The 17,676-nt window shown below is 32.2% G+C and overlaps 1 protein-coding gene across 1 annotated transcript; it reads left to right on the plus strand.

The window, feature by feature from the left end:
• Positions 1-1,683: 1,683 nt before the first annotated feature.
• Positions 1,684-17,228, plus strand: LOC117332237 (dual adapter for phosphotyrosine and 3-phosphotyrosine and 3-phosphoinositide-like). The gene is made up of 9 exons (XM_033891123.1): positions 1,684-1,793; positions 3,255-3,347; positions 4,905-5,024; positions 5,739-5,872; positions 6,842-6,966; positions 7,409-7,456; positions 8,123-8,274; positions 8,762-8,849; positions 9,615-17,228. Exons 2-9 carry the CDS (start codon positions 3,289-3,291, stop codon positions 9,636-9,638), a joined length of 750 nt encoding a protein of 249 aa, XP_033747014.1. The 5' UTR covers positions 1,684-1,793; positions 3,255-3,288; the 3' UTR covers positions 9,639-17,228.
• The last annotated feature ends 448 nt before the right edge of the window (positions 17,229-17,676 follow it).

Raw genomic sequence — 17,676 nt, forward strand, 5'->3', positions numbered from 1 at the left:
AGTACAGTACAGTACAGTATAGTATAGTATAGTATAGTATAGTATAGTAGTACAGTACAGTACAGTACAGTACAGTATAGTACAGTACAGTATAGTATAGTATAGTATAGTAGTATAGTATAGTATAGTACAGTACAGTACAGTACAGTATAGTATAGTATAGTATAGTATAGTATAGTATAGTATAGTATAGTATAGTATAGTACAGTACAGTATAGTATAGTATAGTATAGTATAGTATAGTATAGTATAGTATAGTATAATAGTATAGTATAGTATAGTATAGTATAGTATAGTATAGAATAGTATAGTATAGTATAGTATAGTATAGTATATAGTATAATAGTATAGTATAGTATAGTATAGTATAGTATAGCATAGTATAGTATAGTATAGTCAGAGACGTGTATATCAGATATCATATATTTTCTTTGACATTTCATACACTGTTTTTCTTAATTTCAAATCGGTCAGACGTTTAGAAAATACTTTATTTTATATTAGAAAACTGGCACTTTCACGTGATGAGGAAGACACAAATTAACACGCTACTAAGCAATGGATCAAAATGACCAAAACGGTCCTAAATACTGTTTTTTTCTAGTGAAGTTTTAGGCCCTATCTGTTGAATGATATATTTTCCTTGACATTTCATGCAAGGATGCTTTTAATTTCAAACTGATTATTACAAATGCACCATTTTATATTAGAAAATGGGCACTTTTAAACACAATACGTTCTAATTTACCATAAAATTGTTTAATTTGTAATGCCCTGAGTCATCCGGTATGTACGTTGATTGTCGAGTTCCCAGTGTTGGCCACCTCCAGCTAAGATGTCACCATATTAACCCCCGCCCCCAACCCCACCCCACTCCGGCCATGGACGGTTTTACCTATCTTTGAACAATACCAGTACAGGTACATGTAGGACTGAAGAAAGGAACCTAGCAACTTTACCTGTGATAAAATTCACAACTTACTTAGCTGTGATCGGGTGACATGTTGACAAACGGTGATGAGTACACAAGCAAATTCACACATGTTCCTATTAATCTGTTATTTGTATAATTGTCTGTAGCCAATTTCAGGAGGTATCAAACGCTATTTTTTATCAGCGGTATTATCAAGCAGGGACATACAGTAATCATAAAGGAACATAAAAATCACGTTAAAAGTCATTTCATTTTTTTTATTTATCTTAACATTTGATTTCATAAGTATAATTATTATACTGTTATATATTATTTTGATTAGGACTACTGATCCATATGCATCTATATTTAGTTTTAATTAAACTAACAATGCTTTTACTACAACAGACAGCATGGTAAAATATCCTAAATATGATATGATGTCCCCTGTAGATAAAGCAGGAACACGCATGTATGTACGTCTCTGGATAAAGTAGGGATTCTTACTTAATTAAACGCTTTTATGTGACCAACCAAGAGACAATGCAAGTATATGTTATTGGAAATACGAACTTGTGCAAGTCTATTGCAAGAAAAACATATTTTAGCGACTACTTATGTAATATTATTCTTTTAAAATGTAAATTATTAGTAAACATAACTGTATATCGTGTACACATGTTCCAAAATAAAGAAATAAAGCTTAGAAGAAATATTAATTGCGTCGAATTTTGACCAATCAGATGCTTTGAAAATCTCAAAGGGTTCAAGTTGGGGGAATGACACACTGGAGCACTTCCGACTTTCATCAAAACAAGTAGATGGTAGCTGCTTTTGTTGTGAGCCGAACGCGATAAAAATGATGGCAAGCAGGCGATAAGTATGTTTGTCCAAAACATCGATAGTATTTCAAACGAACACAATCTTATTCGGTTGCAGTGAGTGATTATCACGTTGCACAAACACCAGACGGCCACTGAATAATGTCTGATTCATTCACATTATGATATCTTTTTGATGTCAATCTGAAAGCTGACTACTGTATCAGCTAGAAAACATGGTCACTGTTAGTTCGCCTCATGGTCGTTTCCAGACAACAGTACTGGTTTCTATATTTACCTGCGACTACAGGAAGATTGATTTAGGTCATTAGGAGACATATTCTAAAATATTATTAGTTTAATTTATCAATAATTTAGCGTATTGTTTCATCAACTAAAATGTGGTCAACTGTTATATTGTGATGGGCCAAGTTAGATATCTTACAAAATAACCTTTGTTGGTTCTGTCTTTCTAAATGATTTTTCCTTATGATTAACAGTACAGATCTTAAGTTAATTTCCAATATACATGTAGGGAATTAGGAACCAGACATTTGATTTGTGAAATAATTTAATTGTTTTATCCTGCAACTGGCACTGCATCCAAATGAAACAACATCTAAAAGTCAAATATATTTGGGACATTGTTGATACTGTCTCACTTGAAAATGCTTATTTTTGAAGACTGTTGCATAATATGAAGTAGAATACAATTGTCATGTTCAGTGTCTTAAGATATAGGCTGTATTTTTGGCTCGGGACAGAAAGATGCCTGTACATGACGTATGGTCTATCAAACTACTAACGGTCCAAATGTAGCAGAACTGGACTGGGCTGAATGCTGGTGGCCAGGTAGCTTAAATGCTTAGAGTGTCGGTCAAGAGTTTGGAGGTCCTGGGTTCAAGTCCCGGTCTGGTCATTGCATTTGTCCTCTCCGGTTACATTTGGCGTCCAACTATCTCATCTGTCACTTGAATAGAAATTGAAATTGAAAAAAAAAAAATAGTCACACAGATTCACACCAGAAATCTTCGGATTAGGTGACCCTCAATTTTAAGATATATCTTTAATTTATCCTCACATATGTTCCTGTTAACAATGCACAATCATGTGGATAACAGGTCTTGGTTAGAGCATCAATCTAGTGACAGAAGCCCTATGACATGACCATTAGAAATAGGGTAAAATAGGATGAACAAAACAATAAATAGGCTAAAAATAGGGTGAGTATGTATTAATAGCAATACATGAATGTCACTGTTTACGCTGCTTTAACATCTTATTTAGATGCATGTCTTTATATACCTGGTTATCAATTTAACATGTGCTACAATGGATTTCATTTGAGAAATACGTACATAAAGCATTAATTGACAATGCAAGTACATTGTAGTTTCAAAATGATTCCTCACAATTCAATTTCCTCGATGAAATGCTGTTAATGAAACAACAAATAAATGAAACAGTTTTGATGTAAAAAACAGAACAATTTCTTAATTAGTTGAAATATTTTGTTCTAGTGAATACAGAAGTTGTAGAGAGTTTCTGATCACTATGGCTGGAACACTGGATCAAATTACCCTGGAGATGGGAAGACAGCTGGAGTCCCTGGAGTAAGTTTCATATTTATACATCAAACTATCAGTAAGGGGGCAGCATTATGCTGATATATGTCGGTTGAGCATCAGAATAAAACCACAGGTGAAGATTCAATTTGTTGTTTGGTCATTGCCTGGTGCTGTTACCAAAAAGTCTCTCAGGAAGCTGATACATATGCATCCTTAATTTTTTTATGATCATGTGAAGACTTGTAAGTCCTTAAAGAAGATAACATTTCTGTGTTGTGATTCAGATAGGAATACCTATTTTTATGCCTATACCTAAGAAGATAACATTTCTGTGTTGTGATTCAGATAGGAATACCTATTTTTATGCCCTCGCAATGAAATGGAGGGGGGGGGGGGTGTTGGCATATAGGGTTAATCATGTCTGTTGCGTCCCATCCTGTCCCGCACCAATGCAATGTATTAGCTAATCTCAGGAACTGCTTATGCGATCCTCACCAAACTGTTTCAGGGTGTCAAGTGGTAGCGGGGGCATTTATAATTATGTCTTACAGACATTTTCTAGTGTGTCAGAATAATGTGCAGTCAACCAAAGTTTGGTGTATATTCACAGGACCCCAGTGAGCACAAGTCGCATAACTGATCAGTGTTTTTGTTCCCATTATTTTTCAGCCTCTCGTGGCCTTTGAGTTGGGAAAATTCATCGACATTTTGAGAAATTTGGGGAAATACCAAATCACTGTAAATTGCAAAAAAATAGTACTGATTTTGTCAAATAAATTTATTAATATATAGTTCACCATGTTTTCAGCATTATTAAAGTAAACATCACTTGATACAAAATAAAACAACATTGTAAGTTGTTTAAAATCATCTTGTGCCCATAATATACCAGTATGGTGAGATATGACTTGTTGCTATTAAAGTTCTGAATTCATTGTTTTAATCCTTTAAAAAAATCAACAAGTTCCTCTTAATCAGTCAACGAAAGCTCCTTGTTCAGGTGGCAAATCCCGGTAAGAATGAGTATACCCTGCATGCACTGCACTCTGTCAGGGTACAAGAAATACCTCATACTCAGTCTACAGCCGATATTTACGTAGCAAGCCCTGCACAGAGCTGTTGTACACATATATATCAAGATATGATTTGGAAAATTACTATCAGTATCCGAAATACTGTATCACTAATTCTAACAAGACCTTCATGTTCATTTGTGTAGTATTTGGTTTACAATGTCTGCATCATTTGAGCGCTTGAAATCAATCACATCTATTACAAAGCGTTTTAATGATCACGATCTAAAACAACAAAGATAGCACGCCTCTAGGCCTACGTGATGATGTTACATGTTTGAAAGTGATAACGTTCATATTAGTTAGGTTCGGAAAATACTTTATGGCTTCGGAAATCACGATGTTATCATTTACAAAATTTCAGAATAGGTAAAAGAAACATTCAATTTTTTTTCCCAGCTTTAATAATTGGGAAACTTCATTGAAATTTTGGGAAAATACAGCATTTTTGGCCTAGGGGAAACAGCCGATATTCGGGGGTAAAACAGGCCAAACAAAAACACTGCTGATACATAACTTTTGTTTGCAGTTGGTTTCATCCTGGTGTTGATAGACACACAGCAGAAAGTTTATTGCTACAGAACGGAGTGGATGGAACATATATGCTCCGACCAAGTTCCAAAGTTGGGGAGTATGCATTGTCAGTCAGGTGTGTATCAAGGAAGATGATGAAATTAACAAACTATAAAGATATGACACATTTATAATTGATAAAATCATGCATAATTTTCAAGTTTGTGTTACAGAATTTTGCAATTATTCTTCGCAGAATAATGCCCCTTTTTTTCCAAATTTGGGCATTGTGTAAATAAGATTTTGCACAATTCCATTAGAAGCAATTATGTTTAACATATATTAGGGGTTTTTGGCTCGTGTTTCAACTATTGGCACGGAATCACTGTAAATTGTTTAAAATAAAACACATTGATTTGGTAACTAAGACTGCTTATTTAGTGGCTTGTAGAAACTTTCTTAGTTATATATGTTGAAAATATGGCCTACTTGAATTTTAGTATACATATGAAAAGCTATGATAATCATTGTGATAACAGGAGATCTTGCATGATCAATTTTGCACAAATGACTCCATATTTTCCAGATTTATACTAAGGTGAGATAATTGCCAAGAATTTTTCAAGTTTTAAAGTTTGTTTTAGTCACCCCAATGAATAGAATTAAAGTTAAATGTTTCTCTTTTTGCTGAAACATCATGGGCAAGTCACTAGCTCAGGGCTAGTATGGTTGTAATTTTCACTAGCCCTAGCTGAGAATTTGGTAGCCCCAGATGTCGGGCTAGTGAATTTTGCATCCTGTGAAATGTAACCTATATCTTATACACTCTTAACACTCCCATTTTTTACAGGTGTGATAAGTCTGTCAAACATTTCAATCTGTCGGTCGAGGGAACTGACTTCAAGTTTGGACATGGTGAATTTCACAGTATGAGTGAACTTATCAATCATTTTGCCAATAAACCTTTAATAGGTGCTGATTCAGGTAAGGTCATTAACTATAGTATATTTTATTAGATATGTGCACATCAACAAATTGATTTTCAAAATGTCTACAGGGCTTTTTCTCACTTTTGGATGGGGCCTTTTTGTCTCTTTTGGAAGAGCATTTGTGAAATTGGAAGGATTTTTTCAGGATTAATTGTTCAAATATTGGAAATTTGGCTTAAATGTGAAATAATTTTGATTGGTAATAGGGTCCATTATGGCCCAAAGCCCTCAGAAAAAGCCCTGGTACCATATGCACCATGAGATCCTATGATAGTACTAGTGTTGGGTGTCACTCTACAGATTGATGATCGATTAAAAAGATCAATCATCAACTAATGATTTAACTTATTGTGTATGGCCCAACAGGTTTGCTAATTTTATGTATGCCACATTTTCTGCAAAATATGATCTCCATGTCCAGTGTTTGTGGACCACTGTCTGGCACTATTTGAAGCCAAAAAAGTTCCACACACAGGAACCTTTGGCTCAGGGGTGAGGGGCTCAGATTTTGTCAGTATCGGAGAATTGAGTTTCACTCTCCGCCAATATACAAACACACTACTGAAATATAACGTGTACACTGATTCGCTAAGTCTGTGTGACTAGTAGCCAATCAGAAGCTATGTTATATTCTGCTGTATGACTTATTTACAGAAATGCTGACGAGGTGTGTAACACAAATTGCCAAAATCTCAAACAACCTTAGGATACTGAATCATATAAATTTCTGTTTCCATTTATTTCAAAATCAATTACAAAAATCATTGAACAATTATATAATCTTCCTGGGCAAATGAGGTGACGTCGATTAAAAAGATTGATCTGAACAGCACTAGATTGTATAGCAATGCTAGGTCATTCATTTCTTCAACTTTTTTATGATTTGTAAATCTATTGGCTAATTCCGAAGACATGCGTAAGTTGAATTGCATATTTAATACAATACACATGAATCTGTTTACAGGACAATTGACACTGTTGAATTACCCATATCCACGTAACATTGAGGAGCCAAATATGTACGACACAATAAGAGTCCATGCTGAATTTAGCACAGCAGATGACTTTTCCAGAGGTCCAGAATTTGCGGTATGAGCCATTCACATATTCGGAAAAAAACCTCAATTTATGTAAATGTATTTTCAAACGCTTGGTGGATGTATTTTGAAAGATGCAACTAATAGCCATGGGTTACAATACTGGTATTGAATATCCCAGGCAAGGATTTAAGTAGACCCTCGAGAGTATTGTTTTGACTCCCCCAAAATGGGATGTCACTCTTGGATTTGAAGGGACATGCCTATTTATCTTCTGTTTTGACCCTTCAGGTTTCTGAGAAATAGTGCTTTGACTTTTGGAATAGCTAAAAATCAATTGTGAATTGAATGCTCTGCCAGGTTCAAGACATTTTTCAGAAATTTTGTAACTGTTACCATCAGAAGACATATTTTAGATACAATGTACTCTGTATGTATTTCAGATTGAATATTCCAGCTATTTTGATATTGACAAAACTTCCATATATTTCCAGATTAACTCAAAAGAGGGTTTTCTCACAAAACTTGGAGCAAGGTTCAAGGTAAATAGTTTCCTGATGTTTGTTTGTTTGTTTGCTGGGTTTATCGCCCTGTGAACTGCAAGGGTCATTTTGAAGCAGGTCTCTTTGTAATAGTTGGTGACTACCTCACTGAACAACAAACGGAAGGCCCGTTGCATGCCATCCAAAGCAATAAAGGTAAAATGTCCTGGTCAAGGACACAACCACGGCCTACTTGTCCAATGTAACTTGGTGAAATAGAGGCTTATACACAGTTAATTCATCCTAATTTGTGTAATTTTAAGGAAAAATTCATATATGTATAACAACCAGGAAGTGTTATGAACATCTAGAGACAAGATCATTAGTGGTCAAAGATCCAATTAATGTAATGGCTCATTCATAATTTGTATATAACAATATGAAAAATTGAATGATTTCAATGGTTTGATTTAGCCATAACTTTTAGATGTGTCATTACATAAGTTGTGAAATAAAACAAGGACACGAAACTTTGTAGGTGAACAAATCCTGACCAGTAAAAGTGTTGTGCATCATACTAAATTAAAAAAAAAACCTCTTCATCTGTTTTACCTGTTTTCTTTGCTCCTAAAAATGATATGTGTATGGTAAAATTATAATGTTAAGAATTTAAAATTTTGATTTGTCTGAACTGTACTGATAAAGGTATCTTTATAATGTTTGTAGACTTGGCATACAAGATGGTTTGTACTACAGAAGTATGAACTTCGGTATTACAAAAAGAAAGAAGATACTCGAGCTATCCGAGCCATGGACCTCCGAGAATGTGAGGAATGTAAAAGAGATTACACTAACAAAGGCAAATTCAATGTTTTCAGGTAAGACTTCAAAAAAGAATAATTTACAATGTATCAAATCAGCTCACTGTAAAATCTTCCAATCTGTTGATACATGTATCAGCTTTAAACATGGTTACTTTTGAAGCAAATTCAGAACAATTTTACAGTACATCTTTAAAATAATTTGGTATTCAGCAGGAAACAACTTAATATTGGTTTTACAAGTACCTACAACAAAACTTTTTCTGTTTCTGTATACAAAAAAGTGGTGAATTTAGAATGACCTCAAGCTTAACAAATCTGCATCTTTTGGATGGCTACTCAATACAATTTAAACAATTATGATATCGTCCAAGTAGGTTTGCTCCCAAAAGTTTTTCAGTTATTAAATGAACAAGTTCATCAATATTTTGTCACACTTAAAGATATCAGATTGTTGAATTGTTAGAATCAGATATCTAACTGGCAAAAATGTTATTAAGTGCATGTATAATCAAGATTAACATTTTAAAGTATTTTCTTCCAGGGTCGTTTTTAAGTGGAGAACATTTTACATGTACTCCACTACAGAGCAAGAATGCAATGACTGGATCAAACTCATCAACTGGAAGTTGGTATGTTTTTTTCCATTTAATGTTCTTCAAATCTGTTTTTTTTTTTTTTGGCATCTTGTGTTTTGACCCCTATCAGTGTTCAGGTGAATTGTGTTTCTCAGGAAGCTGAGATCACAGACGTTTCTGTGCTGTCATTTAGTCCTTGGGGGAGACATACTACCACAAATATTCTAAATAGCGTGCCTCAGGCCTCCTACATGTTGTTCAGTGTTGTTGCCACCAGCTACTACAAGGAGACCCCACCTCAAAATCACTCTGGCAATAAAACAACTGGAGACACAACTGCCTGGCATGCTGTCAGAATCTTGCCAGAATCGGTTGTCATATCCATGTGACCTCTGTTGGCACTGTCTGCATATAACCTTAGCTGCTGAAAAGATTTTATCACCAAGAAAATGAAAGAGTGATATTGATGGTCATAATTTGTTAGTTTATTAATTGCAATTATTTAATGTGTTAACATGTATAACTTTCAAAACTAAAAGTTAAATAATGATGAGATTAAAATCAATGTAATGTTTTAATATAAAGCATCAGATTCAAGAACTAAGCAAAAGTTGAGCTAAGCTCACTACACATTTTTTTGAAAAAAAAGTTACTATTATTTGTCTGTTTTTGGGGAAAAAAACGTATAGCTCTGTTATGTCATGGCTATCAGTAAGGCTGTATGCTTGATAAAAAGGAAATTTTCCTTGACATCAAATTATCAGAAATCTGTCATACAGTCTCTGTTATCCTTTCAGTAATTTGTTTTTTTAATTTCAGAAAAATACTCCAAGAAGACCATGATTTTTGCTGAGCTTGTGAGAAATACTGTATGTTCTAATTAGTGGTTATGAGTGCAATCAAAGAGAAAGCGACTTCCATTTTAGAAAGTGTGACACAGTAAGTTTGGGATTATTCCAGACTTTCTGATAAGCTTGATGTGTGTCACATGATCTTCCATTCATCACTGCTGATCAGTAGTCTGTGCATCAGAAAGTATTTAAGCATTCATCTTTATCCAACACAATAAACATTTCTCATGTTGTGTTCATTTAGTTCAACAGAAAAAGGAAGATTTCAAGAATTTGGTTACTGACATTATTCAAGAATTCCCTGTACATCAAATGACATACAAGAACAGGATCATCCTATAATGTGCTTCAAAGGTAGCAGCACATCAACAACGTTCTTCAGGAATTTTGATTTCAACAAAAAATATCCTTCAACAATGTGCTGTCCATTAAGCAAAGTGCATGCTTCAGTAATTTACCAGATCAGAAAATAGCATGCTTCAAAAATGATGTATTCATCAAACTTATGTTGTTCATTAAAACAGTCTGCTTCAAGAATGCAAGATGTTTATAGAGAGCAAAAATAGTTGAGGTGTGCTTCGAAGATTTTTGATATTTGGTTATATTTGATTGATTGTAGGCTACCTGTGATGCATTGTATCACATGTTATTTATCATAATGTATGTGTTGTGTGTGAAATTTTCATGAAATGTCCAGTAATTCAAAGTGCAATTCCCTGGCTTTAATACAAGTTTATATACACTGATATTGCTTTTCCCGCAATGCTGTTTTTTCTGTACTTTAAAATTTTCTCAAAATTTTCTCAAACTTGTCTTGAATCCCACCTCCTGTTCACACTTTTGATGTAATAATCAAATATGTATAGTGTCTAAAATTCAAACCTGTATGAAAGTCTGTTACTTGCATATATATTCAATATACTTTTTAAAGTTAATGGGTTTTTGCTACCCTTTTTTAACTGAAATATTGGCATAATTCTTGAAATGTTTGCAGTTTTTGCTTTACAGTATTGTTCACACACACTTTATATCAGCATTAATTGTTATGATTGAAACACTATTGTTTTGCTATGAACTTGTTTATATTGATAAGGTATAGTTCCTTGTATTTGAGTTTACACCTTGGTACACCTCATATTTTAATGCCAACACCTTCAGAAAACATACATCATTTACTGATAGCTCTAAGGGAGAGGTCTCTCAAAAAGTGAATAAGTCAAATTTCAGGATGATAATAACTTTGTTATATTTTGCAATTGTGGCTTGTTTGCTATTTCAGTTATAAGCTCTAAATTCTGTTTTTAATTAATTATCAATAAATATAAAGTTATTATATATAGAAATAATTTCAAATGTCCTTAAATAGAGGGGGTTCCATATAACACAATTATCAAATTAGAATATTGATAAATCTCTCATCTCTACACCTATCAGGATGATGAAGAAAATATCATTCCAAGGAATAAATCCCTTCAGTGTGATACTGCCTAGTACATTGTATTCAGCCAACTGGAGACCTATCTATCAAAATGATTAATGTGTACTCTAACAGGGCATATTTTGCAGAAATGTTATTTTTCACAGCTTGATGAATTGTATAGCACGACACTAGATGTTGATATTATGACAACACAATATCTACCATAAACTCTCAAAACATTAATTCACAGGTTATGAACTTAAACTTTTTGGTGCACTTTTAAAACACAAAATATCATGCAAATGTATTCTGATCTCAAGTTATCTTACACAATTATAGCCTTTTGATAAGGTGAGTACAGGTTTTATTGACTTGAGATAAAGAATATTAACCGAGGACAATGTCTGAGGTTGATATTTTTCCTTGGATTAATAAAACCATGTATCAAAATCAAAAAGCTATTATAATAATAGTTTTATCATAAAAAGTTAATTCATGAATGTTAGTGAATGCAAGTAAATGTTCAAGAAGGAGACTACAAATATAAAAATATTTACTGTTAAAAAGCGACTACAAATGAAAAATAAACCTTTTAAACACAACACGCTTCAAACAGTATAACTATATCAAAAGTACATTTGATGTATTAGTTTATAGATAAGGTAATCCTTTTAAAAGTTTCAGACACAGGTTGTCATAAGTTGTCTCTTTTGGATTATGCCCTAGTTGACACTGGAACAATGCCAAGGGGACAATGCCTAAGGGAAGTAATTCATACCCAGGAATCTATTTTTGGAAACACCCAGTCAATTAGCTTTTCAATTGACTTATTTGGAAGAGAGGTTGATATTTTTTTTAACAGGGAGTCATATGACCTTATTTCAACCAATCAAAATTTGTTAAATATTGTCATTTTATAAATCATCATGAAAATATTTATATAAAGATCATGACATTAAAGTCATATCAAGCCACAACTGTAGAAAATTCAGCTGCCCTAAATAGTGTAGCAGTTGTTTTGGTTTATATTTTGATCTGTTCTCTCTCTTTGTTCATTTATTATACTTGATTACAGAAATATCTGTAAAAAGAGTAGAAAGTTATGAAGAAGAAATATATTTGATTATTTTTTGTAGTGAACTAGAGAATGTTTTGTTGAAGTATTAGTAGATTTTATTATGTTTCCATGGAACACTTTTATTCATTCCCCTCATCATCTGATGATCTTAAAATGATTTTGTTTGCTCAATATTTTGTTCGAAGTCTTGCGTACATGTGTACTGTGAGCATGTGAAAATGTTTATTTGATAGAACTAGATACAAATTAAATCATTAAATCAGGTTTTGCAGGTGAATTAATTTAATGCGAAATTTGAAAATGATAATGTTGACAACATACGATATTTATCACCATTTATGAAAATTTCACAATCCATCCTTTGTTGAACATTAGATTATTTCCCCTAGTAAAAAATTGTATTTTCAAGTGAATTTATTTTAACTTTCCAGAATATAATATTTCACAGTTATATTTATAAATAAATATATTATACTTACATAACATTCAATGTCTGTCATCAAATGTATTACAACAGAAAAATGCTAAGAAATAATATGATTTAGTTGTTTTTTTCTCTCTAAACTAGACCAAAGCTTGCTCATTGGGAAAGGGCAATCACACATGAGTACCGAGTTATTATAATGTCTCGGTTTATACATGGGACCTGTTTTGTTTACATTTTATATTAGACCTTTCACAGTGGTTTTTTTGAGCTTTAGAAATATGTACATCTTTTTGTTGTATTGATGTGAATTTTACACTATTTTTAGTAGAAAATATATACATTCTACTACATCTTAAGTTTATTATGTGTTTAAATATCTGTTTTTCGTCACAGACAGAAATGTGTGCCAAAAATGTACAACTTTGTACTAGTGTATCTTAATGTATCATTTATCAGTTTTAGTCATTTTGTAAGTACTAATTTATTCATTCAATTACATATTTTTAATCTTCTTTTGGTGCATAATTGTATACTTGTACCAAGTATAAACACAAAATAAGCATACTGTGGAACCATATTAGTTTCCACTATTAAAATATCATTTTGGAAAAGTATGGATAGCTGAAGAAACTGGTAGAAAAAAACTCTAATCAGGTACTGTATAAATCAAGTACTGTAATTCTAAATTTTATTGGAGTATATCAGATTACAAATACAGTGTAATGAACTGTTAATAATATATTTATTGTTATTCCTGTGGGTTGATAAATTCAATTTATTTTTGGTTCTGTTTATGGATGTCTCGTAAAATATTGATAAATCTGTGCAATTATTTTTAAGTACCAGTTAAAGTTTATCTTATACAGTTTGTGTGTAAGAAGGTAGTATTGCGTTTACTGTGTATCAAGGCTAAAGGATAATTTAAAGCTAGTGCATTACAGAGATATATTGACCTGCTATTTATTGATACAGGGGACAATAGATATAACCATGAATCTGCTCTAACAATTATATATGCATATTAACAGTATGAATCCATTTAAAATTTAAAAGAATTTAAACAAAAATATACATTAGTTCAGTACTATCAGGTGTTGAAAGTATTAAAAGTTGTAAGGTCAACTTATTTTGGTGTGACTATTTGTACAAGTTTTTTAGTGGAAAAAAGTGTTGGCTCATAAAATCAAAAATGTTTGAAATGCAGATATTTTTGTTGAATGATGCGTCAGTCCTATCTCCGTAATGCTTTTGTTTCCTGCTATGTGCTGTGGTCCTGTTTTTGTGCTTTTTTTTATTTCAAAATTTATCTCGAAGACAAAAATCTCTATCTTATGAAACAATATATCAAAAGATGTTTTGATGTTTGATATTCATCCTGTATATGATGCAATGTCCCATAGCTTTTATTCCCTTTGTAAATTCTCACCTAAATGCAGTAATGCCATATTACTTTGTAAACTATGTATAAATGTAATATTCTAAGATGTTGTGTTTGGCTATAACTCGTAGACAATGCATGTGTATTTGATCCAGATCTCCAGTGCTTGTGAAATGCAAGTTTAACTTCTGTGAATTTTTTTAGGTTCATTTGTTTGAACAATTAGATCTGTTTATAAGAAGATCAGTTTAGGACTCAGGATTATGTACATGAAATTTCAATATGACCAGAAACTTAAAAGTAGGATATATCATTTAAAGTAAATCAAAAAAAAATTCTTGTTAGTAGTTTGAGGTTTTTACTTGTTGAAAATTGAACTAGTTCAAATGAATGTACCTATTTAAATCATTTAATATACTTGTTCTAAATTAATTAATGGTAGGTAGTAAGAAAGTGAGGAATGGTAAAATTATGTGCCTTTTTGTTATGAAAGATAATTAGGGATTCTTAATTCTCTTGACAAATTCACGTCATAATTTTGTTTGATTTATTTCATGTATTGCCAGAAATAATGATTATAAGATGAACATTTCTTTCATGTTCAGTAAATTAAGTTTATAAGCCAGTTGACTAAAAGGTCTTGTGTCTGGTGTTTCAGCCCAAGGAAACACTAGGTTATGAAATGGAATGAAAACATAACCCTCACCTTAACAAACTGTGTTGTTACACAGATACAGAAGGGTCACAGGGGTTAACATCCTGCTTAGAGATTCAAAACATTCCTACAGTGTCATGTAGATTTCTTTTTGACATCCTCTTTGTCATGTAACAGTTCTAGTCTTTATTTGATGTCTGATAATTTTGATAGATTCTAGTTATCTCCCTTGTTTTGTGTTCTCGTGATTTGACATATGATTTATATTACCTATGTTAGGATTTTCCAGTTTTTCATTGAAAATGATCCTGATTACTCAGCTCTTTATAAACTGTTTGACTGATGACAATACAGTGGTAAACTAGACAAATCTGATATACATCTTTTGATAGAGTAATGCAGATAGGAATTACCACTCCACCTACATATTGCATCTTCAACTTGTTTATCTTGACTACTTAAAGGTATTTGATACTTCATGATTACTTGGGTGTTACTATTTCTGATTATATCCTACCCGTAGTGATATACTTATGTTTGGAACTCTTTTGTGAGTTGGGAGTTAATTTTATAAATACAAGAAGCCATTGATGTGATTACTTATGTGAAACTTAGTCCAAAGTAACAAGACTGAGTCACTTTGACTAAAAAAAAAGCGATTCTAGGAAAATACAAATACATTATTAAATCGTATGGTTGATAGGAGTCTGTTGTATACTGGTACATTATTGAATCGTATGGTTGATATGAATCTGTTTTGTACTGGTACATATTGATTCTTGTGCTGATCTACACAGCATGAATCCTGTAATAAGCTAGGACCTATCAGTTGATGTGGTGCGATGAGTAGGTATATCCTAAGTCAATTTTCTGCTGAACAGATAGGTGGGCTTATCAGCAGACAGATACTATATGTTTGATTAATTATGATATTACTAAACATGATAGCTAACACTGCCAGTTATTGTTATATGACAACTACTGACCACTTTTAACTATTAAATTAGCATATTCTTGTTACACTGGCTTTTAAATTAGCAACAATTATATTACATAATATTATGTTTATTGATCATATGTATTACATAATATTATGTGTATTCATCATACATATTACACATGTATGTGCATGTCAATGTTTTAATATTATCTGGAATCATATAATAAACATTTATCAAAGTAGAAATATAAATGTAGTTTAAATCAATAATCTGATTTTTGAAAAAAAAAGTTAAGACCATGAGACGATGCCTTTCATTGGTAAAAGTAAAGTTTAATTTAACTGTTTTGTTGTTTTATAGAGCAAACTATAATTAGCTTATCACTATAATCTAAATATAATTACGATAAATAATACAAATATGCTGTTTATACTCATGTACAAATTTGGTGTTGTTTTGTGGGCCCTGTGATCAGTGAAAGTTAGTGCCTTTTTACTGCTTTTTATGCATACATTTTGTCCTTTACTTTACTTTACACATGACCAGGCCATGTTGCCCACTGTAAGAAAAGGTAAAAAGTAGAACAATTATTTCTCAATTTGATTGTGCAACAACAACAATTGTACAATACAAAACTTCAAGAGTGTTCAAAAGTATTCCTTTTTTTTCAAAATCTGTTTGACATAGTAGACGTATATTATAAACTATAGTTTAAATAATACAGAGAATGGTCTCATCGTGTGTAAAGTATAGTACAGAGAGTATTAATATGTAACAATATATTGCATTTAACACCCTTAAATTGTATCTTATATACACAATGTACTAGTTTTACTTCATAATTTGATTTTAACCAATGTTTAATACTTGAAATCCAGCTTTATCAACTTTTACTGAAGGTACATTTGTTTGGTTGAGAACCGTTTACAGCTGCGATGCCTGATATCATTAATGCAGAATTTAAAATCTCAGCTTTAAAAGAAATATTTACTTTGGATTGGTTGTAACAATGTCAATTAAATATTTTAGTAATATTGCTTTTTGATGTTAAAATCTACCACTTATTTACATACAAGTAGAGATTTTTTTCGATATAACTTTCTTTTATATGTTTGATATAATTCATTATAAAAAAAAAGAGTAATTTTTTATGTAGTGGCAATGTTTTAATAAGATAGTAGACAGTCCTCTTTGGTAAAGTCTATTCTGATAACTTGGCCCTTTTTCACCTTTTTATTATAGGGTGCTGATGTAAACCTTACTGAACTGTATGGTCAGTGGTTAAATTACAAAAAAATACCATTCCTAGAAAGAAAATATTTTAAAATAATACAGTACTTGGTATAAACATACTCTTGTAAATTTTCGAGAAAATAACTATTACATGTATAACATACCTCAACTTGGAAGGGAGAAGGAAACATTTTTCAGGAAGTTCAATAGAAAAAGATCTGATACATAAATATACAAAAAATTCATTCACAGAATGATTTTTAAATGCTTGCTGCTAATTGTGCAATTATTTTCAGTATAAAACTATGTGTCTATCATTACATTCTATGCCCTTATATGACCTACTACTGCATTGTATATGTTTGTAGTACCCTTTTGTCCCAGTTTATTTGTGATTATGATTTTGTCACCATCTTACATTGAAATGATAATAAAACTGAAAACAAGAAATCGTAATCTTGCTCTTTTTTGACAGCATTTGAAAGTACGGTATTAACACTTGCAGGCTATAATATGACTTGGTGATCTAGAGATGTGTAAAAACAAGGTACAGGTGATTTGACCTGGAGGGTCTTTATACAATGGCCTTGAGGTGTGTTTTCCCAGTTTCCTATATATATGCTTCCCAACAGTGTAAGTGTTTATTTTCTCATGAGGAAGTTCACGGGGAAATCTACGGTTAGAGGATGAGAGAAAATAAAATTTCAGACCTTGACAGTATGGTGAGACTGACCTTGAGATGAGGATTCTGAAACCTTGACCTTCAAGTGAATCTCTGAGACTCGAGATCATTTGGATCATCCATGATGCATTGAGAGACTTAAGATCATTTTGATCATCCATAGATACATTGAGAGACTTGAGATCATATGGATCATCCATGACACATTGACATTGA

Source organism: Pecten maximus, chromosome 1, assembly GCF_902652985.1.
Source record: "Pecten maximus chromosome 1, xPecMax1.1, whole genome shotgun sequence".
Classification (NCBI taxonomy): domain Eukaryota; kingdom Metazoa; phylum Mollusca; class Bivalvia; order Pectinida; family Pectinidae; genus Pecten; species Pecten maximus.